Here is a 24,520-nt window from a genome sequence, read left to right on the forward strand (position 1 = left end):
AACCAATCGTGGCTCGCGCGTGCACATTTTCCCGCGCTTTGTGTCGGCTACGTGTAATTACTTCGAGTTTTAATTGGTTTACTGGATTGTCTCCGTCCCGTTTGATTGGCCAAAGTAATTACTTTGGTTTTGGTTTACGACACTCGATTGAAACTCGCTCTTAAGGAAGACAAACATATAAAAGAGTTAATTGAGAGAAGAAGCTTGAATAATAAATTTGGCAAGAAGTTTGGAGTATCCAAATAGCTGCGAGGCTAACCAAGTGGCCGGCATTTTAAAAAAATACCCACATTTTGTAATTTTATTTTACGTACTGATCAGGTTCACGACAAAAAAGACACGTAACTTTAACAATTGTATGATCCTTTCTATGGTGCTAATATAAGAAAGTTCTCACTTGTGTTTAAATCAGATAACATGAAAATAAACAATAGGTTTCCGAAGACCTTAACGGTCCCAATTTACGAAACCTGAACTTTTTCAAGGCTTTTGCTGACCTCCGCAGAGTTCTTGACAAAATAACTATGAAAGTATTTTGCAATGAACTAAAAATTAGCTCTGCACGCCAGAAATACAAGCTTTACCAAAAACTCCGCGAAAGCAATGGCTTCGCACCTCTAGCACCAAGGGTATTCATGAAGCAATACCAGCACAGGTTAACTTTTTGAATACGTCCGTCATGAATCATTGATGGCACACCCCGAACGTTCAGCGACCCTGAATGTTCCTTGCTTACTTTAACGTTAAAATGGCATAATGACGAAAAGGTGCAAGTTGACAAGTACATTCTCGCTCTTGGAAACCTGGAAAATTATTACCCGACGAGTCACTAACCCTCTGATCAGGATTGAATTTCAATTTCGATGAAGTTCAGTCAGTCAGGTATTGAGAATGAGGCTTAAGACATGTGAACTTGATTTTAAAAAAAATTCTCATGACTACCAAACAAAGAAATATAAAGTACTAGTTAGGAGAATGAACGTTATGATCTTGGGACTGGAGGGATTAAAGACGTTTTGCAGTTTTGAAATCAGTATCCAAACGAATGAAACAAAACAAACATAATCATTTACGACTCAGAGGTTCAACCACAGGGCTCCGTCTGGATGCCGGCAGTACAAAGCTTGATTGTTTAAGTACCCCTCAGATCACTAAAGCATGACTGTGCTTCACGTATACAGTAAACAACTTAAAGCCAATTTGCAACAAGGCTCTGCCCGTGCCCATATTGTTTGGCTGTGATCCCAAAAGTCGTACAAGGTTTTCAAAACAATCTTAGGTTTTTAATTAAGTTGTTTTCTTCCCTTAAATATGTTTACATTCTGCTTTGATCTGAATGCCAACTAATGGAGATTAAAATTTCCGTTAGAGATCAGTAGTAACCCAAAGCTAATTTCGTAACGCGCGTTCCCTCACTGGATCACACCCACACCTCAGTTGTTTGGCATAAAAAAACACTCAGGCCACCAAGAAAGTTAAAAATATTCAAAATATCATTAACCCGAGTAATGTTTATGTTGAGGTTTTTAAAGGACTTTAAAGCCGGGCTAATTGTCTTCATGAAAAGACAGTTTCTTCCCTATGTCAAATGCAGTGCGCGTCATAAACAGGTAATTCTTCGTCTTCCTAGCAATCCATATTTAACGTTAATTTGATTCTTTACATTTAAATTTGTTATGTTTGGGAAAGACAAATCTAGACGCAGATAGTAGCCATTCGTTGGGCATTGCCGCGGCGTTCAGCTTAAAAGGAAATGATCAAAATACCCATGGGCCTTTCAAAAAAAAAATTCCACTACAGAACACAAGCTTCAGATGTTTGGTTTGCCGAGATTCCGTTGCCTTTAAAGAAACGCATTCTTATCTCACTTTATTAAACTCTTAACAGTGGTATTGATAGCCGCCGAAAAACAACGTTGTTTTGAAAACTAACAACAAAGAGCAAATTCAAAGTTGTTGTGTCTTTCTTTTATCGCTCATCTTTCAGCTTTAGCCGCCTTTAAAATATCTTTCTTTAAAAACTACTTGATGACATCAATATAAAAAGTGGATTATCTGTTTTTACATCTGTGTGTTCTATTTCGGAAGGTCTTGCATATGTAAAAAAAACCTGCATCTCGTAAAGATGACCAGAAATTGTTTATTATCATTTGCTTAAAAATGGCCCAGAGAAAGATAAGCTACAACATTGCACTATAATGATTTTAAAAAATAAAACAATTAGAAAGCAAGTGTGCAGTACCATGATAGAGCGGTTTTCAAATGAGTATCGTCAAACCAAAACCAAAGTAATTACTTTGGCCAATCAAAAAGGGCGGAGACAATCCAGTAAACTAATCAAAACTCGAAGTAATTACACGTAGCCGACGCTTATTTCCCTTTCGTAAACGGTCGTTGCCATTTTGTAGCTCTGAATTACACTCATTAGGTGTAAGAACTCAAAAGGTTGCAGTTACTGGGAGTTGTGTCTCGCTGGTCATATGAGTTAGGGTTCGGGTTAGGGTTCTGTTTAGGGTGAGGGCTAAGAACCCGAGTTCGAGTCTTATAGTTTTCGGACTCTTTTTTTTTCCTTTTTTGTCTTAATTTTTGTTAACATTTTTTCTTCGTTTGTTTCTTTTAATTTTTTTGAAGTGAAGTGTGTGGTCGACCGTTGTAAATGGCATCGACCGTTTCAAATGGCAACGACCGTTCTGAGAAATGGTAACGACCGTTTCAAATGGCAACGACCGTTTACGAAAGGGAAATTTGCGTAGCCGACACAAAGCGCGCACGATTGGTTTTGGTTTCACTTCTGATTGGTTGAAATAATGGCGAGAACTTTGAACCAATCACCGAGTGACACTAAATTGAAAACCGCTCTATCAGAGGTCTTAGAAAAATCTCTACTTGTATTTAGGGGTCTTCTACATAGGAATCAAAGTTATGGACTTCTGCCCTAATGGCAGAAGAAAGAACAAGAGGCCACATTCGGCCTATCCTCTGGCCGATTGCTATTTTTCATTTAAAGGGGCTAGGTCACGCTATTTTAGGTAATTTTGTTTAATTTTGTTAATTATGAGCTCTAAACGTCAAATTAGCAGAGCAAGAGTCTTTCATTTTTAAAATCACGGCCACATAACAACTGAGAATGATTTTCCAGCTGTGTAAATGACATTTTGATATAGACTGATATAAATTTGAAAAAAGGTGGGCCGACGTTTTTCAAATTTACCCAAATTCAATCCATTTCAATCCTCTCCAGTTTTATCCAACCATGTCCCTTCATGGCTTCCCTGTGTTTTGTTAGAGTTCTTCTATAGTTTTGAACAGTTATTTTGATATTTTAGTTAATTGTATGACCATTCGATAAGTGCTGAAATTGCCTAAAATTGCGTGACCTAGCCCCTTTAAGAAATGCTAGGATGAAGTTTAATCGTCTTTGCTGGTGGTTTGTTTTTTCTTTTTGTAAAAGTTGGTTTTAAGTAAATAAGTGAGAACTTAAAGTCAACGACGCCCTGATGAAACAAGTTCGTAGATGTAAATTTTACAGAAATTAACGAAGATTAAAGGAAAAAGAACTTGCAATACCTTGAAGGTACTAGTTCATAATAAATTATGTATTCAAATTTTATTTTGACAGCCTCACAAATGTTTGTTAACATTAGAATACTGACACTACAGAAGAAACAAGAAGTCATTTGCCCGAGCAAATGTATATTATAGGTCGAAAATTTACTCATATATTTTATATATCTATCCTGGAAATGTATATGGGGCGAAAGTTGAATCACAGATTTTCACCCCTGTACTTTTGGCATACAGATTCACTTTCACCTTTACTACAAAAATGGTGACATATTTTGGTAAATCATTGATTGTAAGATGCCTATTTATACACAAGTCATGGTAAACCTTAGTCCCAATGTTCACAATAGCAGCTAATGTATTAGAATCCCAGTAACTGCAGGCTTGTTGACAGGGTAAAACAATGAATATAATGCCAGTGCACAACACTGCTTACAGGAACAAAGATATTGTTTCCAGCAATATCAAGATTAATTTAAGCAATTTTTACTCCTGCTACCTCAAATATATCACTGGCCTGATACAAACTAACTGGACTAAACTGCTTATAGATGGTACTTCTAAAAGGACAGATGTCCGTTGAGGGTGACTGTTACCATACAAATCTCTACCATGAGAATCAAATTATTTTGAAAGCACCATTATTACAACAATAGATTCCAGCAACAATGCATCCTACTGCTAAAATGAGTGAGGTATAGCTTTGAGCCATAAGCGATTCGAAAGCTCCAAACAAAGACATACAGTAATGGTATCCCCCAATTGCACTATTACCATGAACATTTCCAGTGAAGCTCTCACTGTAGGAAACCTGGTAGGTAGGTAGCAACAAGGTAACAAGACCTGATTATAAGTTTCTTCATTAAATTTATTGGGGCCGTTAAATAATTTTGAACACCTGAATGTATCTGTTTCACTTCAGGGAGCGTAATAAAATCTTCAAAAAATTAGAGACCGTTTCTGAACATCGTACATGTTATACAGTACACAAACTTATATACTGCTTGTAGATGATCTATGCGATGGTTCTTATTACAATGACACCACTGCAAAGTACCATCGTTAACGTTCCCCTACTCCAAATTTCAAAACAAGTAATTAAAAGAAAGACAAAGATTATCATAATACCGATTCCGGTACATACTTCTTTTGCTTTTCTATGGAACTCGCGTGGTTGGATTTTCAATATGGCGTCAGAACAAGATAATGCTCGTTCTTCAATCAATGTCGATCAACATTATTTTTCTTAGTCGCAGTAGTTCACACTTTTGCATGGTTATAGGTTTCCGTAATACTTTTGATATTTTTCACTTTCGAAACTCTTCCATCCCATTCGCATTTTGTGCTCACAGATAATCTCAACTCATGATCACTAGTGACATAAATTGGAACTTTGCATGCAACTATATTTTCCATTCACTGGACGATTCGTTCCTGTCGATTTGTGGTGGAAACGCAAAAAACTGGCTGAAAACTCGATTCTGGCCACCGTGCCTTCGGCCAGAGTAAAGATATTGTCATAAAGAAATGTGCACAATACAGTATCTGCGATCACGTTGTTTAGAATGTATCTCTATAGCAGTAAAACAAAACTTTCAGTTTCAAATCAATATTATGTATGAAGAAAAAATCTACAGCCTTGTCGTCGAACCGAGGCGCGCGTCACGGAGCGGCGTTTAATAGAGGAAACAAATTTTAGTAAAAACTTTGCCGAACTCTGCAAACAACAAAATGAGACAAACAAATTGAGGTTTTGACATCAAAGTGGGGATGATTCAGTAAATAGTTCGTTCTTTGATTGCCTCAGGCCCGTTCGTGCCATTCCAAACATTCGCTCTGCACGCTGGATTCAGTTGGTACATTTCTTTGCCGTTGTGTTGCCCACAACAACGCCATCGTTGTGGTGACATGATATGAGTTGAGAGCAGAGTTGAGGTTACGAGGTAGACCTGCGCAGCCGATGATAAATTTTCTCTTTCTCTTCCAGAGAACCCTCACCGTTTCTCCCAAATCCATTTCTGAAAGTTCGAAAAAACTTGGAATAATCGCAAAATTACGACACCAATGCGAAGACATACTTTACGATAACGTTCTCGTAGCCGCCCGTCGCCGTCCTTGCTGGACACCATGAACGAGATGAAAGAATCGCGAGAGACTTGACAGAGCCGTAATCGTTCCTCAAACTCCTCAATGGAAACTGAACTGTAAGATATGAACACCAATTAACCCACCACAATAGAATGTCAAAGGGAATTTAAGTCTCCACTTGAACTTATTGCGAACCACCAATACCAGTAAGGTGCTCAACGTTTTCCACTCTTTTATAAAGGTAAAGGTAAAGGTAAAGTCACTTTATTTAACGTCGGGTAGTTCCTTCAGCTACGAGGCTGGTATCAATGGAAGCCGACGGTGCGCCCTTTACTCCCCTTCCTTCTGTCAGTGCTCCGTTTTAAGGGGATTTAAAGCTATGGCTACACGGATCAGAGGAAAGTCGAAGCAGACGTTGAAGTCACCGAGGATCGAACCGGGGACCTCTCGCTCCGAAAACCGCGCACTTGCCATCTGAGTCACGACTGCTCCTTATACTGGTTTTTACCGGGGTACTCCGGGGTTTTCAAAGAGGATCTAAGCAGTACACTAGTATTTAAACTTTAAGGGTGGGTTCCAGAAGTGAGGCAAGCTTAACACAAGCGACTTACGCAAACTCCGGAAACGTTTTTATCATTATAGCGTGAAAAAAGTGTATATGCGTCTGTTGCGCATGTTGTTTGTGGTAATCACGGTTCGCAAGACCACAAAATGCCCTACAGATTTTTTTACCTTGCTGCCTTGGCAGTCTCACAAAGAGACTAAGATCACTGAGGTGTTGCGAGACGAGCTAAATATTTACAGTCTGTACCCGAGAGGACTGGAAATTTGCAAATGCTACATAAAGGAAACACAATGATAATAATAATAATAATCGCTTTATTTACGTCTCAAGGTTATTTAGCCGAGCACGCTAGCTCTACTATAATTGGGCAGACTACAAATTAACTGAAATCAGAACAAATTAAATTAAATTAAATGTTGGTTTTTTGGGAGAGGGAAAAACCGGAGTACCCCGGTAAAAACCTCTCGGAGCAGAGTAGAGAAACAACAAACTCAACCCACATCTGACGTTCGGAATCCGGGAATCGATCCCGGGCCACATTAGTGGAAAGCGAGTGCTCTCATCACTGCGCAAGTCCTGCTCCCCACAGAAGGCTGCAACAAACAATTTATTTTTCAACTAGGCACTCTTATCCCTACGGAAATAACGAACGCTTTTCATTCAATTAATTTATTTGTGTATTCGTGTCGCCAAAGTTACACCAATGGCAAAGTTTACCTCTATCTCTACCCATCTATTTCGGGCCGCGACCCTCACTGATTCAATGAGTCTGTCCCATTCCCGTCTGTTGGCCATGAGAGATGCAAGATCCTGCCTCGAAAGGCCGGTGTCGCTCTCTGGTTGGTCAATGAATGTTGTTGCTGGGTGCTCCCTTGAGCGTCTGCCGTGTTTTGGTTCTCAAAGAAGAAGTCGGGAAACAATCTCATTCTTCCTACTCCAACTGTGGCTACTCGTATCTGGAGACTTGTTGAAATTGGTGGCAGATCCCCGTAGAGCTCCTTGTTCGATATATGATTTCTCCCGCTTACGTTTAGAGCAGCACGTAGCAGCCATCAAATTGTTTTTCCAGTGCAGTGGTCAATGGCCATCTCCTATATAAACCACAAATTACTTACAATTCCTTACGATTCGCTCTGACGAAGGGAAAACGCTACAAACGGCAGCTCTGGCAAATCTCACCTTTATTAACTCGTTGGTTAAAAACAAATTTTCATCTGGGAGCTAGTCAATTAAGAGTCCGTATTTGCAACCCGTAGGAAGGTGAGAGTATGATGGATGAGATATATGTAACTAAAGGCATACATTGAACTGCAGATATGAAACAAATTCTACGCAAAAGATCATCGACTCAACTCAATCCAACTCAACTATAACTTCATTCGGACTATACAAATCAGGTTTACCTTGTCGCTAACCGCAAATAGCACAAGCTACCCGTGACGGTTAGTGTTTACAAGGCATAATTATGTCTTAATTAAACATAATATATGATAGCTCAGATGCCACAATACTATTACTAATAATAATGATACTAGTAATAGTAAAAAAATTATTTTAATGAAATTATGACTGAACTGTAATCGGGGAAGCCTTACTCCATACGCCTTGTGGTTTCAATTATGGTTTCCCCGCCAATCTTTGTACTTCGATTTCCTTCTACCGTTATTTTATTCTCCTTTGTAAGTTTGTGTGTTGTGTGCATGGCAATTAAAAGCAAACAAAGCAAACAAAGAAAAACAAAAAAAGAAATGATGGGGAGAGCAGTTAAATTTAAAATTCACTCATCTGCTGGACAATCCGTTCAGGTTCTTAAAGGGAGACTGTCACGAGAAGCGCATGCGCTAGCGTCTTGTGAAAACTTGAAAAGTGTTAGGTTAACATTTTTCAAGTTGAATCGACAAATTCAAAATGGTGTCCACTGGGGAGGGTCATGGTGGACAAAGGAGAAACTCCGGTGAATATACGTGACTCACGCGTGAATCCATGATGGCGGCTAGAATTTTCCGTGGGATCGAGAGCAAACAAACTCGAGCATGCGCAGCTCATGATAGTGCCCCTTTAATATCATCTATCTCCAATCATCGCATTTAATGAAGCAACTTAAACAGAAAACAGAAAAAAACTCGACTCGAATCACGACCGTGACTTCCTCTACCATGTAATTTCAAAGACAGCTAAGTTGGTAAGTCAGCGCAATTGCACGGGCATGCAATTTTAAAAGGCGGTCTTGCAACTACTTGCATTATTCAATTAACCTGCTAGGATCGTCCTAAACCAAAAACCACCCAAACCTCTCTTCATGGTTATTCCCTGAAGTCCGGTACGACAAACATCAACTTTAGACAGCTGAGAGAAGCTCCTTGAGGGCGTTGTCTCCCTGGTAAATGAACTCGCTTTCGTTCATCAGTTTCCAGCCGAAATGTTCCGCTCGGTGTGGGCGCATACCCCAACTTAGTAGTGTGACGTAAGAGGTCAGACCGTATTTCTCCCCAAAACTGAATTTACATGGGATCTTAATTTTTATGGGGCGTTAACGCATTTTTTTAAGTCTAGACCCAAAATCATAGCATCGATTCCTTTGCTAAAGACTCGATAACTGATAAAAGGTCTTAATATTTGAGACTATACTAGTGAAAGACGCATATTTGAACTGCCGAAAGAAATATGTCAAGACTTTCGATCATCGCACTTATATAAACGACACTTAAGCAGTAACGAAAGAAAAGCATGAGAAATCCAGAATTTAACGTGATTTGAACATCCTGCTTCAGGGGACCTCCACCAAAGGTATTCGGTCAAACGGTGAATGATTTTAAACACTTACGCTCTGGTTGTCGAAATATCAGTCATCGAAGACAGTCATGCTTAGGGCTACACTCCCTAGCACGATCAAAAGTATACCTCAGTAATGTCCGAGGGGACATAGTTTTTAACCCATTAACTCTTCAGGCGCCCCAGGATTCCCCAAGATGCCGAGTAAAATCATCTGGCGTTACACAGAGTAAAATCTGTTAAAGTCAATGGATTAAAGTGATGAGGTTGACGGTGGATTGAATTGAACTTAACTTGACTAATGTCTTTTTGATGTCTTTTTGTGCGTTTTGCTTTAAAGAAAAGAAAACCTGACAAAAGGTTGAGAACAGATGACTTCTGCCAGTATTCATTTAATATCGAGCTATACGATATTCCCTCAGAGGGAAAAGGACAAGATGGTGATGATGATGATGATACATGCGAGCCAAAGTACCTAGTAAAGGTTTCTATCAGGTGTTGACGTGTTTAAAGCAAACCCGAGTTTGGATCCAGGAAAGCCCTGGCCAAACATTTCACTCTTGATGACTGAAAAAGTTGTGTAAAATAGGACAGTGTGTGTTTAAGGAAGTTGTCTTCGAGTCCTAAGTGACTGAAAAAACTCCAAGTTAGCATGTCCTTAATACCGGCTTTAATTACCGTTTCTTTTTCGACAAAATACACAGACATCAGTCAACTAATTAAAATTCTTTGAGAGCCTGCTGTCATAATTTGCGTCATTATTCCGTGGGAACAGTGGCCTCCTAATTTCAATCGTAATTTCAAAAAAAAATTCTAAATGTATTGGCTACAATTCTCACGCTTAATGCCGCTAAAATTATTTTGACGTCTTGAAATTGACACCAAAAGAATTGATGGTGCAACTGAAAACTCATCCTAGATACCACAAATTCTCTTCAGTAGAGTAATTGAGCCACGTCGACGAGAAAAATCTGAAGCTTGTTAACTGTGAATAAAGATGCAACATCTGCCACAATTTTGGCTCTCTATTCTACCTCGATTCTATCCTTTCCACTACACCTTATCATGATTTACGAAACTCTGCAAAGTTTTTTGATAAAACGTAACCAGGTTGTCTTTTTCACAATTTGGACTCCTTACAGCAAGCTTCGAGCGAACGCTTTCAAAGCCGATGTAAAGGACTTGGGATATTTGCCAGATATACGCCCAGTGATTAACTACTGAATTGGACCTCTGACTAACCTTTGACGAATAACACCTACTATTTTAAGGGATAAAAAAAATGTAATTATTGGTGCATGAAGACTTCGAGTCAAGACTATACGAAAAGTCAAGAAAAGCATGCAGAATGCCATCGAACTTTAGTCTGTCTATGTCCTGCCCCTCTTTCCTGTTCTATTGTTTTGTAATCCAGATTAATGCTTTTTATCGTTGTAATAAACATACAAATTATACAATTTCTACTTGCGTTAAGGGTTAACACGAAGAAAAAACTAGCCTGATGTATTCTTGTAGATCACAGCTTGTTGCAGTCAGCCGCGTCGTAATTAATTTGTTCTCATTCTAGAAGGAAGTTTTGTCATAGTGCTCGCTAAACCGATCAGTGATTACCAAAATCTGATTATCTAAGTTGGAAGGATGAGAAAATAAGTCAATTTATCGTAATCTACCAGTAAAAAAATCTTCAAATTTAATTTACAATTCTTTGGACGCATTTGCCTCCATACGTTTAACTAGAAATGACTTGAAGAAGACTTGCTCAAAAAGAACTAAATCGAATCATTCAGGCCAAAATTATATTTGCTATAAGGTTTTGGAGAAAGGAAAGACAATATTTTACGAAATCGACCGTATGAAATAGGATAAAAAAGATAACTCGATTAAAAGCACAAAATTCTGTTGCCCTCCTCATATCCTCAAACTGGCAAAAACTTAAAGGGGCTAGGTCACGCTATTTTAGGTAAATTTGTTTAATTTTGTTAATTATGAGCTCTAAACGTCAAATTGGCAGAGCAAGAGTCTTTCATTTGCAAAATCACGGCCACATAACAACTGAGAATGATTTTCCAGCTGTGTAAATGACATTTTGATATAGACTGATATAAATTTGAAAAAAGGTGGGCCGACGTTTTTCAAATTTACCCAAATTCAATCCATTTCAATCCTATCCAGTTTTGTCCATCCATGCCCGTTCTTGGCTTCCCCGTGTTTTGTCAGAGTTCTTGTACAGTTTTGAACAGTTATTTTGATATTTTAGTTAATTCTACGATCATTCGATCAGTGCTGAAATTGCCTAAAATTGCGTGACCTAGCCCCTTTAATTTAGTTAAGGAATTTTTGAAACTTAAAGTGTTCGGCTGGAGATTACCAACATTGAATACCACAAGTAAAAAACATTGATCGATCTTCAACGTACTAGTTTTCAGTTTCGTAGAATAGCGATTATCGCCAATTGTTTCGTATAATTTTACAATACGAGATTAATCATTTTATGTGTGCGGGATTGGCAAATCAGCAAACCAATAAAAGCAGAGAAAATTTCCTCCAAAGATTACAGTACTCTTTTCACAATAAGATTCGCCTTCGACTGAGCCAAGACCTTTTACAATTCACCCATCATCTGCTTATTAAACCCAACTCATGCAGTCACATAAGCGAAGTTCATCTTAGCTTTTAGCTCCAAATAACAATGCCATTCTCCCGTGAAAAAGAGAAATTACTTGCTTACTGTGTTTGGCTTAAAACCTGTATCAAAAACTCTCTGATAATTACTTTGCAGAGAAATTTGAGTAGTGTTATGTGGTCTGGATTTTAAGTTAGATACCACAAACGAAGAATCATGCTTCACTTTGCAGCGACTCTCACTAAGAGACGTGCTCCAACGAAACATGATCAAGTGTGCAAGGGCATCTCCCAAATCCCACAATGGGGTCATTTTAGCATGCCTTTCATTCTAGTATCTAATAGCAGTCTTGTCTAGTCCAGAAGGTGTTGTGACAACTCCCTGTATTTTTCAGTCCGTACAACGTTTTATTCACACGGTGATTCTATTAGGACACGCGACCGACAAGAGGCTGGGATCCCATTCCATGTACGCCTAAACCACTTTAAAAAGAATTAGCACATGTATGGAGTTGGAGTTTCTGTTTACGGTTCAGTTACCTTTATTTTTGGTTAACAGTGCTTTTCTTAAATCAAAAAGCTTCGTTTGACCTCTTTGAAACTGATATCGCATTGCTTAGCGTTCCCTAGCACTAGCTTTTAATTATATATATGAATGGTCCAGTTGAGATGCTAAGATATACAGACCGATAACCCTATGGTTTACCGTCCTGGGGATTTTTCTTTGGATTGGTCTCGTGTTACAATACTTGCGGAGCCCGAAATCGATCATAACAACATTGTAACAGGAAATATAACACGAAAATATTCTTAAAGTTCTTAAATACGTGCCTTTATAGGAGAACAATACACAAACAAAAATATCGACATAAAAGAAACATTCAATAAGAAGTAAAACTAAACTACCTAAAACCTGCCTTGGAAGATAAACCTCATTAATTTATTGGTGATCTGTGTCGCCTAACACCTGACTAACCAAAGATGGCGTTCGCCGCAAGTGGAGAAAAACAAAACAATTTTAAAAAGCCTTATCTGCATTTAGTTTCTGCTGTCATTCGCAACGCCAGTGTCCAACGTTGACGAAACGTGTAAAGGTTTTCACCATTGAGAACGCCTTTATAAGATCAATTAGGTTTATATGGGTTTGTACAAATTTGAAGTCACAAGGTTTGTAAACTGACCCTTTACTTTTCATTAGATAGCTATTTCGGTTTTTCTGACGTTAAGTGAGATACAATAAACCTTTTAACAAGGAATGTCGGCAACTTTCAGATTCCCAGATCTGAACAAGTTCACTGACAGTGTAGCATCTAGTTGTTGAACTTTGTCATCGTACGACTTAAAACATTTATCTTTGAAATTTACTCTGATGCTCATTTACTTGCCACTGGCGTCATAAAATTGCTCGCATTTTGAAGAACTGATCACACACCGCGCCTAGGAATTTTGAATTACATAACACAACTTACAAGGTAGACCCACGTGACAACCTTAGTGAGCTTTGTAGAGTACACTTTGGCACTTAAACGCATAATGCGTCCCATTCCTAACATGCTTACAGTCAAAGTTTGCTGGCAGGTTCGATTCGTGTTTGGCAAACACAGCATTCCTGTCACACAAAATCAAACGAAAAGTAAATGGAATGACAGATAACCTTCTACAATTATACTAATGTGTAGGGTCATTCCTTTGAAAAATGCAATGTATCTATTGAAGAAGTACTTTATCAGAAGCTCAAAGCTGAAGACGGTTCGCACTTTCAAGTTGGAACGAGAAGGCAGCAGATTCCAGTCTTTTGTTCTTGTTAGAGTGCAATGAAATTCAGGAATGTCTAAGGAAGGCGGAACTGATTAATGGTCATCAACACCAAGGGTTACGCTTACATCGCACTTCAATTCTGTAATGAAACCTTAGCGAACACCGAACTTATCAGCAATAGGAAATAAGCAAGATACGACAAATCCAACTAAAGTTAGTTGGTTGGATGAAGTGATAAATAAACATGGAGTTTTTGGCAGTAATGCAATAATCAACGTTTCATCCTAAAAGTACTAAAGAAAACATAGAGCGTAATATATCGACAAGAGATGATCTTTTGAATTAGCTGCAACAACTCAACTGATTTATTCAAAAAAATAAGATTCGAAGAGTTGATACGAACAAAAAAGACACTTTTTCTTTAATTATTGAAGTCATTAGGAACAGAAACAAGACAGATAAATAATAGAGATATGTTAAATCGCACGACAGAAGCATGAGCTTTCTTTCAGCTGAGAAAACAAAATATTAGCGTAAAGGTCTTCTTTACACGGCCATGTGGTTATCTCAATTGTTAACTAAAACTTCGCTGCTCAAGCGGGGAAACCATCGCAGAATGGAGACATCATTTTTTTGAAACTAAGTCATGGCTAACAGGTCCTTTCTTTCCATAATCAGACAAGCGGAAGGAGTGTATTTACTTAGAAATTTCCTGTCTTCGCTGAAGCATGTCTCAGACACTTCAAAACTTTAATGCATTAACGTTAAAGGAGTGCCACAGGATAATTTGGTAAATATTTTCTTTAAAATATTGCATAACATCCAGCCAACATCTCCGAATGTTCTACCATAAACAAGTTCATCAATAGGCTACCGTGAAGTAACCGTTTGGAGCTCTTGAGCATATATTTACATTCCTAAAATAAAAGCTGTGGAGCTTTTTGAATAGTCTAAAACTGACAATTTTCATTGAAGGTCAAAGCAGATTCAAACTGATTACCATAAAGTGGAGCTTTTTTTTGTTTTGTCTGAAAGTTCTATTCTTAGGAACCTTCTCACTAATATTTCTAGTTGTGGTGAGTTGCATGTAAAAGTAAAACTTAATTGATTGAAAATTTAATTTTAATAAAGGGCCTTCTTGTTCCGTTCAGAAAAAGCTGCAATTAAATGAAGCGATAAGAACACATCTGATTTTAATCACAAATAAGTAGCAGGGGCTAAACAGACATCCAACACCTTGAATTGAAATAGCTATCAACAGATTTTGCATCACTGTAGTCAGAATTGCAATTGCTTCCAATTAAAAGAACAAATTGGCTCTGTATGTTCAAACAGTTTGGCTGATTAGATTACAAGTTAACGGGCGAAATTAAGAGACGCTTCTGTGTTCCGATTTGCTATTTTGGAGAGATACAAAAGACAAATGCAATATTTCTGGCAGCGAAACGAGACAGAAAAATTGCTGTTTAATTGTATAATTAAGTTAATCTTAGCTGTAGGTGCGACACACTTGGTCTCCAACTGAGTGTAATAACAAATATGCCTCTTATCTGGTAATACTGACACAGACTTCTACGAGTCAGGTAGCCGATGAAAGACCTAAGATGGTTTCTCCTACTTCGGTGTTAATGTTCCTGAGATTAGCGGGAAATGACTTAAAAGAGTATTGGCATATTAAATACAGTATTGGTAGATTGACGTGAGTGTTTCCACCAATCAGGACCCACTTCACCTATTTGTAAACATATTAATTTAATGGTCTTCGTGCTGCAGTCATTCTCCATTCTTTCTCGTTCAATGATAAGTGACTCTTATGAGTGAACCATGAAGCTACGTATACCAAGTGTTCTTTTATTTGTTATTTATTCAGACCGAGTTATTGGGCTATGGTGGTAAGTACCGTTTTGGAAAAAAAACTATACCACCAAAAGAAATCCGCGGTTGATAATCCCCCGTATTTCTGAGCTTAGTAGATTACTAAAACATCATACTCCTTTAATCGCCGATGCAGGTCACTCGAGACGTCACTGCATCAAGACCCGAACGTCGCCTGCAGGAAGACCCAGTCATTATTCTCCAGGAAAGGTGACTTCTGCAAATCTAAACCTCAGTTAATTTCAACTGTGCTGATGGGCATGAATACTTCGGTGGAAGAGTGTCAATGGCAATTTAGAAACCGCCGATGGAATTGTTCGACGACCAAGAATTCTGTTAAGAAAATTCTTCGATATGGTGAGTGGCTAAGGCTGAAGCGTTAACAGCTTTGTTTTAATCAGTCATGATATACTTCGTTAATTCCTTCGCGTATTTTCATTCAATGTCAAGGACCGTACGAAATGACATTCTTATCGCAAGTGAATTCCACCAATACAACTACTACTACAAGAAAACCTTCATCAGTTTCGTTCGCATAACATTTTTATATAATATATATTCAGATTACAGGGAAACAGCCTTTATCTACGCCATCACATCCGCCGGAGTGACCTTCTCCATCACGCATGCATGCAGTATGGGCGAACTTCAACAATGTGGCTGCCGCAAGAATTCACCAAAACCACATGTGCACGCCAACAAGATGATCTCAGTGAAGCAGCGAGCACGGCATGATTTCCCCCCAAATGGAGGCAACAGTTTCCCTGACCAGGCTTTCCCCATGGACGACAACAGCGAGTTCGAGTGGGGGGGTTGTGGCGATAACATTCTCTATGGATACACCATGTCGAAACAACTGATGGAAAACCAGGCGAGGGACGGACGCTCCATGATCATTGAACACAATAACGAGGCAGGGCGGCTAGTAAGTTGAGCATTTCCGCGGTTTGAAACGCCTTCTTTTAGGTGTCACAGCCTTGTGCGTTTAAAAGTTTGAATAAATAAACAACCACCGAAATTAATCGTTCCCCTCCTCTACAGACCCAATTGTTATTTCTGGTGGGATTGAACCCATCCTAGATCAGTGCGGACGTTCAAGGTAAATAGAACGGAAGTAACAATCCCTAACTGGTCCTTTACTAATGTAAAGACTGCAATATAGTAGCAACACTATAAGCTGCAAGTATTAAGTTTGTCTTGGTCAGAGAAACATCCCAGTTGTCTTTTTTGCTTTCACGGATCTTTAAGAATTCAGGAACTGCGTCAGTAATTCAAGGTGGCTTTTACAGAGTCAATATATTAAAGAGACTAGCATCGGCATGTCTCGCCGCTGAGGTATCGCTTGTTTCAAGATCATCGTGCCATTTTGACTAAGGATTAATCTTTGATAACAAGTTGGCTTATGTATGCGCACCATCTTCGATTCCCGGCGTTGGCAAATCGCTCTGAGAGAGCAAGAGTTTGAAAAGCTTCACATAGAAGTCGACAAAAACGTACCTATCACAAAGCATAGCTTGGAGGCAAGCGGCGTGAAGTACTTAATTTGTTATCTACACCGCACGATAAACAATCACAATTGAGTCATCGAATCTTGATGTTAATTTCCCGCGAAGAAAAGCTAAATTACATTTTACGCCTTTTACTAATCGCCGAATTGACTATATTTGCATACCTTTTGTGCGATCACATGCCTTTGTTTACACACAAATAGAGTGGGTTAACAGTATAGCTTTGTGGGTTAACAGTATAGCTTTAATTCTTGGCGGTATCCTACAAAACAAGCCGGTGAGCATTTTAATTCCCCTTCAAGCTTTAAAGATGAGCACAGATAACAGTCAACCATATCTTACACTTACGGCGTTCATTTATCACTGACATTGACTCACTATTGTTCAGTGCCTTCTACCGTCGTAATAAATCTTCATAGGAATTTAATTTTCTAGTGTAAACTTTATTGACAGAGTTGTAATTCAATTTTGACAGTTTATTTTAGAAGTGGAATACAATGAAAGACAAGTGCCCTTGTGGTTGACAGCTTGTCACCAACGGATTCCTATGATAAATATTTGCTTCAGATTTCTAGTTAAGACCAACTAAAGTTCGCTTTCTGTACAGTTCACTATTCATAAACATAGAACAATGCCTGTTTCCCGAGTGTTTGTACAAAGGGCGCCGCATCTCTAGAACACAAAAGCACGAGCAGCAAAATATGATAGCTAAAAAGATCTTAATGATACAATACGAACAGCTAACGTACCCAAGATGACCCGGATAGATAAACATCGTGTCAGCTGGCTACAAAATTAAAATGCTTTCTGTTTTTTTCTGTGCCTTTTTCCTTTTCTTAGGCAGTCAAGCGTAACATGAAGAAGGAATGCAAATGCCACGGTCTTTCGGGGTCTTGTTCCGTGCGAACATGTTGGAAGAAAATGCCCCATTTTAGAGATGTGGGAGACCGATTGAAAGCCCGTTTTGATGGAGCAATAAAGGTGTTAATTGGCAACAAGGGCGACAGACTGATCAAAGATGGAGAAACGATAAAGCCTCCAACTGAGATTGATTTAGTGTACACAACCGATTCTCCAAGCTTCTGCAAGGAGGACCTGTCTTTGGGATCACATGGAACTGTTGGAAGACAATGCAACGATACTAGCATGGGAGTAGACGGATGCGAGCTGCTATGCTGCGGTCGTGGCGCGCGAGTGACAAAGATACATATCGTTGAACACTGTCAATGCCGTTTCCTTTGGTGTTGCAGAGTGAAATGCAAGAAATGCAAAACAGAAATGCTGGTGCATACGTGCGAGTAGCTGTGCACCGAGTTTGGATAGCAGTGTCACAGATGACATGCAAGTTCAATGTCGTCCAGAGTGGTCATGTGGGTACATGCATAGTTTCAATTACACTATACTCAATCAATTTCAGACTTCAAGAAGAACCACTCCTCTATGACAAGTGATACCCCAGAAAAATAATGAATGTTTTTGCACATCAATCTTAAAAAAAGGAATTCAAACAGATAGGTTGGAGTTCATGGTGTGACTAAGTCGAAAAACACTTAACAGAAAAATTGTGTCTAAAAAGAGATGAAATCTGCCCTTGGGACGAGTCATGCAATGCTATTTCAAAGGTTGAGGTTCATCTTCGTGACGTTTTCAAAAATTAATTTCTTGATTGACTTATTACAGTTTCCTTCGGTGAAACACATGCCACCTGCAACGACATGAACATTCGAAACAAGGAAAAAACTGTTTTGTGAAACCGAGTTAAACTCTTTAAATTAATCCGCTCTTAGTTGATTAACACTGTGGAGATAGGGGGTTTTGTAACTGCTGTCCTTTATAACAAAGATTGAAACCAACAGCAGAAACTTGTGGCACTGTAGGGCAAAAAAACGTATGCGACCTCTTTCTTGAGAATACTGCTTCAGTGAGACTATCTTCCATTGACTCGAGTTACATTTAGAACACTTCGTATGCCGAGTTGTTTTCATAACAGATGAACGTCGTATAAGCACTTAAAGTGGTCGGAAGGCTTAATTAAAGAAGAGAGGAATACCAGTTTTGATCCGGAAACCGATTTTGTGTAACATCAAAGAAAGTAATATAAAAAATTATAAATTACAATTTGAGCACCTGGAGAGAAGGCAGGCATTATTTAAATACTTCTCATAGATTAAGTTTTCGACAATGTTGTCTCGTTGAGCGATAGCTTCCAAATGACCTTTTACTTCTTAGTTAACCTTTACCTTTTCCCTGCTGAACATTTGCTTGATCTCACTGTGCGGAATAAATGATCACGTCTTTGCCAGGCAAGCTCCTTTCATGTCCAGCTGCAAAAAAAGAAATTACCTAAAGAAACCATCTAGGGGAGACGTTTGTTTATTATTATAACTGAAAACCTAACATTTTCAGTTAAATAAATCTATGCAGTAATTCGAGTTCCTTTTACCCCGATCAAAACTGAAAATTGTTCTTTCCTCGACATTTTCGTTCTAAGGAGTCAATTTGACTACTGTGAATTTTGGAAGCAAGCTTTCATCATTGACTTGTTACATCTCCAGCTCAAGTCAAGAGAGAAAACATGTCATTGTTTCAAAGTTCAAAGATCGCTCGTCTGTTGAACGAACTGTAAGTTAAAATTATTTTTAAATTTTGTATTGAAGAGTACCTTTAATGTCTAAGTTTTTTTAACGTCTTTAAGTCATTACTAGAAGACATCGCCTGAAATGGCTGTAACTAACGTTCCGACGGACAAAACCGGGATTCCTTTATCCATTGGTAATGCCTTGTGACAAAGTTATGAAAGACATGGACTAATGTAATTTCCTGAAAACGATGTTACATGCTGGATCATGCCTGTAGCTACGCCCGATCGGGCACACAAGCTATTAAGATACAGACTAGGAAATAGTGAAAAGACAAATGAGAGTACAAAGGTAATAATACATTCTTATATATGATTTAAAATGTTGTTAAATTATTTGTTACGAGATCAGTGTGAGGTAAGAAATAGTGATTTGGTCACAACTTCTACTTTGAGAAGTTTGGATATTTTATGTCAGAATCTATATTAAAAAAATATCAGTTTGAAATCATTGATACTTGTATGTGCTTCCATTTTCAAATTAACGAATAAAACAAACAAGGAACTCGTGATCTCGAGTCCTCTTCATTTTTCACTTTGAGAAAAAAACGGCCGAGACGTTTGAAACGAAAGAAATTCGTCCTTCGTTCGACCGTCGTCGTCGAACGGTCGGCGCAGTTGACCATCGGACTGCGGGCGGGATGCAGCGGGTTCAAACTGAGCACAGACAGAGCAACACTCGGGATCGCCCTCGGGATCTTAGAATGACTCAGAAGAAAGTACTGCCTTTTAATTTACAAATTTTACATCTTCATCGCTTTGCCTCACGTCGTCGTAAACATTCACTCTGTCGTTGCTTTTCACTCAAGCATTGTAATTATCTAGTTTATTGAGTTTTGTTTATTACTAGTGGAACACTAGCGTGAGTAGTTTGTTCGCTTGCGTTTACTCACTGTCTTGGTAACGTACGAGATTCGCGAGTGTGAGTTATATGTTCCGTAAGCGCATGTCCTCCGCTACATGTTACAGGAATTCTATTAATGAAAGATGAAAAGTTTAAAGCAACATTGTTAAGCCGTCAAGTCTTCTTAGTATAAGAGCTATATAACTCAGGGTCCATCTTACAGCATTTGCTTGTGGGACGTCAAAGTACCCACTAACTGTTCGAAAGGAATAAGGGATGTTGTCCCCGCTAAAGTGACTCAGCCCTACTCTGGACGTGGGCATCTATCGTTTAACTTTAATCAGTTGTAAACTGCATAACAAGCAATAAGTCGAAAGTCCCTAGGGTCCAGAGGAGAGCAGTTGATGAATCCCTCGCTATCGGGTAAAATGTTTACCACTTAATTTGTTCGGGTTTAAGGTCTACTTTTGGCTTAGCAGTACAATTTGTGAAAACCAATTTTTAACACAGGGTGGGCCTCTGAAACGTGAGAATGGCTTAGGTTAAGCTCGAGTTAAGTTGTTGCTTCCTCTCTTTTCCGGCTCGCCGAAGTCTTTCCCAATGCTCCTTCTGATAGTCACTGTGCATTACACCAATAATGATAGCCTCTCTTTGACTTGGTCTGTCAAAAATAATGGCCTATATTGAGACGGAATCGCTTTAAGTCGTGTTCTAGACCATCCTTGATGTGCTTTCGTTGACCTCCTCAGGATGTTTCCCATGAGTCATTTTATCACACAAGAGATCTGGAAGTTTGGGGAACTTACGCAATGACGTCGGCGACAGCTGCAACGAGTAACGCACAAATTTGCATGAATAATGAGCAAAAACAAAAGCCCTCCACACCGGCACCGGCATCACCTTTTTCCTAAGGGTAACATCCATTATTTCTCAGTTAATAACTTGGGTATCACCCGATAGAAATGATCATCTGCACTATCTACGCAGAAGCCATTGTTTCCTTCCATGACAAGGGTCGGTGATGCTATCATGCATGAAGCAGAGGAAGATACTATTATTTTGGAGAACATTTTAGAAAAGAATAAAGCGGGCTATCTTTTTTAACTTGTAAATGCCGAACGGTAATATGTCAAAACGTACTCGCATTTCGGATAATAAGAGAGAGATATTGGATTATTTTACCTTTCATACCGAGTACTGTAGTTTCTAAGGACACCGGCGTAAACTACTTCACTGAGGCGAGGCGAGGCGAGGCGAGACGAAACGATCGAACAAAATAACGAGAGACGCACTGTGCCTCAAACAAACATATGTCTAGATGGTTCAGATGATCATTTCTATCGCAAAATACCCATGTTCTCAGTTGAGAAATAATGGCTGTTATATACCTTTAGAAAACGCTCCACGCACTGCACAAAAGGAATTTCATTTCAATACATTGCTTTGCTGTCCTCGGTTAAACAACGATGTGAAATAAGTAAATTTGAAGTCCTGGAGAGGCCCTGAGCGTATGGCGCTGAATTCTATGTCCTCTCTTGACATTTTTACTCCCGTTCATCGCCATGAAGTTACCCAGTTAATGAATATTTCTGATTCGGAACGACGTGGAACAGTTGCTTCACAAGCCCAATAAGGTGAACCTGTATTTTGCATTTTTCTTCGAAGCCGTTGATGCAGCGGGTTCAAACTGAGCACAGACAGAGCAACACTCGGGATCGCCCTCGGGATCTTAGAATGACTCAGAAGAAAGTACTGCCTTTTAATTTACAAATTTTACATCTTCATCGCTTTGCCTCACGTCGTCGTAAACATTCACTCTGTCGTTGCTTTTCACTCAAGCATTGTAATTATCTAGTTTATTGAGTTTTGTTTATTACTAGTGGAACACTAGCGTGAGTAGTTTGTTCGCTTGCGTTTACTCACTGTCTTGGTAACGTACGAGATTCGCGAGTGTGAGTTATATGTTCCGTATGCGCATGTCCTCCGCTACATGTTACAGGAATTCTATTAATGAAAGATGAAAAGTTTAAAGCAACATTGTTAAGCCGTCAAGTCTTCTTAGTATAAGAGCTATATAACTCAGGGTCCATCTTACAGCATTTGCTTGTGGGACGTCAAAGTACCCACTAACTGTTCGAAAGGAATAAGGGACGTTGTCCCCGCTAAAGTGACTTAGTCCTACTCTGGACGTGGGCATCTATCGTTTAACTTTAATCAGTTGTAAACTGCATAACAAGCAATAAGTCGAAAGTCCCTAGGGTCTAGAGGAGAGCAGTTGATGAATCCCTCGCTATCGGGGTAGGATGTTTTCCATTTAATTTGTTTGGGTTTAAGGTCTACTTTTGGCTTAGCAGTACAATTTGCGAAAACCAATTTCTAAGACAGGGTGGGCTTCTGAAACGTGCGAATGGCTTAGGTTAAGCTCGAGTTAAGTTGTTCCTTCCTCTGTTTTCCGGCTCGTCGAAGTCTTTCCCGATGCTCCTTCTGATAGTCACTGTGCATTACACCAATAATGATAGCCTCTCTTTGACTTGGTCTGTCAAAAATAATGGCCTTGTCCGAGAAAGCGCTCTACGATCTGCCCAACAGGAATTGCTCAGTCAGGCTAATAATGATAGACGCAATAATTGCGAAATTATCCTCTTCCAAAACACTGCAGTTCATGTTCGTTTGTCTTGCCATCTGATCTTGAGTATAAAGCGGGGAGGCACGGTCGCTGATGGTAAGGAAAGAATCTTCCTTGAAGATAATCAACCATATGGAGGGAGTCGACCAGCCCAATTCAATGAGCATGCGTCTAGCCACATGAGGGATAATGCGAAATACGGACGGTGGGGCCACATTATTTCTTTACGGTCGCAGCCAAACAAGAGGTCACGTTAACAAGAAGCAGCTGCTCTGATCGGTGGCATTGTTACGCTCGTCTACCTTCGAGGTTCACTCACTTGTGATGGCTCAAAAGACACAAAAACCAAGGGATAGGTTGCTGGTTTAATCAGGTCTGGTGAAAACGAAAGGAAAAAAAATGACTGTGCAGTTGAATCATCATCATTATCATCATCTTGTCCTTTTCCCTCTGAAGCAAATAGGGCCTTGCCTTCTCTCTCTCCAAGCTCCTCGGTCTTTCGCATAACTACCGGCGTCTGCCCAACCTTTGAACCCAAGTTTACCTCGTTCTCTCTGTACCGTTCTTCGCTATGTCTCCTTCGGCCCACCTCTCCATCTGCAATTCCTCTCAGTGTCCATTTTCCATTTACACTTTTCCTCAGCACTTTACACTTTTCCTCAGCACATGCCCAATCAGTTTCCAGCGTCTACGTTTTATCTGCTTAGTGATCTCATCGGCCATATTCGTCTTGAATCTTATCTCTTCATTTGTCCCTTTCACAGACCAGTAAATCTTCAGAATTCGTCGTAGGCACTTGTGGAGGAAAACATTAAGCTTGGTCTCGTCGCTTTTAATCATTCGGCAAGTTTCGCAACCATAGAGAAGGACAGCAGTTGAATACACGAGTGAAAATGTAATGGAAGAACGCATAAAATCCAGGAGCCGAGTGAAAAAGGAAAAGATGAAAAAAGCACACGAACAGAGAAACTTAAGTCTGCCTGTGTGGAGTCCTATAGCAAACGAAAAATCCAAAGAAAAACAAAGAGAAGGAGAATGAACCAAAAATGGAATGAATGGATAAAAGGCAAAGGGAAAAACGGATGAACGGCGTTTTTCAGAACGTAATTGTTTATATTTAGTTGAACAAGTTACGGAATACTAAATACTACGAGGCTTCAAAGCAGTTTTTTTTTTTCATGTTGTTGACCCGGCAACTTTGCAGGGGTAATGTAATCATGATTACAACATCAGCTACAAAATGGACATTTAAGCTTCTTAGTGCTACATCAAAAATGCAATCAAAATGAGAACTAATCATGATGATAAAAACCCCTCTCACCTTAAGAAGGTGCGAATTTCAAAAACAACAAGACAAGACAAGACAAGTTGGCGACCGCAGTCGAAGGCAACCCGAAGGCTCCTTTTTCAATGCTTCTACCATGACTTGCGGCATCTACCGCAACTCATGGCAGGGGTGGGCGCAACTCCTATCCCGTTCTATACACAACTTGTCCCCAGTAGTACTGGTACTCACTTTACTCACCACGAATGGATGGAAAGCTGAGTGAACTTTGGAGCGAATAACATTTTTCTTGCCAAGAAGCATCGATCACATCTCGCCAAAAGAAAACCAAGGGGAAAACGACAAAACGTGAAAATGTTTATGAATTAAGCAGTTT

The 24,520-nt window shown here is 39.3% G+C and overlaps 1 protein-coding gene and 1 long non-coding RNA gene across 2 annotated transcripts in view; one reads left to right on the forward strand and one right to left on the reverse strand.

Annotated features, from left to right (window-relative positions):
- The first annotated feature begins 15,108 nt into the window (after positions 1-15,108).
- Positions 15,109-19,899, forward strand: LOC137984344 (protein Wnt-6-like). The gene is made up of 4 exons (XM_068831497.1): positions 15,109-15,260; positions 15,380-15,600; positions 15,807-16,168; positions 17,592-19,899. The coding sequence occupies exons 1-4, from the start codon at positions 15,193-15,195 to the stop codon at positions 18,051-18,053; spliced, it is 1,113 nt and encodes a 370-aa protein (XP_068687598.1). The 5' UTR covers positions 15,109-15,192; the 3' UTR covers positions 18,054-19,899.
- Positions 18,940-24,520, reverse strand: part of LOC137984345 (uncharacterized) — an 11,437-nt gene continuing 5,856 nt past the window's right edge. Inside the window, exon 4 of the long non-coding RNA XR_011119114.1 lies at positions 18,940-19,075. This is a non-coding gene — a long non-coding RNA (uncharacterized lncRNA). The remainder of the gene's footprint in view (positions 19,076-24,520) is intronic.

Source organism: Montipora foliosa, chromosome 14, assembly GCF_036669935.1.
Source record: "Montipora foliosa isolate CH-2021 chromosome 14, ASM3666993v2, whole genome shotgun sequence".
NCBI lineage: Eukaryota > Metazoa > Cnidaria > Anthozoa > Scleractinia > Acroporidae > Montipora > Montipora foliosa.

Coding starts and splice junctions, on each gene's coding strand:
- LOC137984344 (XM_068831497.1), top strand. CDS start 15,193: ATGAAGCTACGTATACCAAGTGTTCTTTTATTTGTTATTTATTCAGAC. Junction 15,261..15,379: donor CGAGTTATTGGGCTATGGTG/GTAAGTACCGTT, acceptor TCGCCGATGCAG/GTCACTCGAGACGTCACTGC. Junction 15,601..15,806: donor TAAGAAAATTCTTCGATATG/GTGAGTGGCTAA, acceptor ATATATATTCAG/ATTACAGGGAAACAGCCTTT.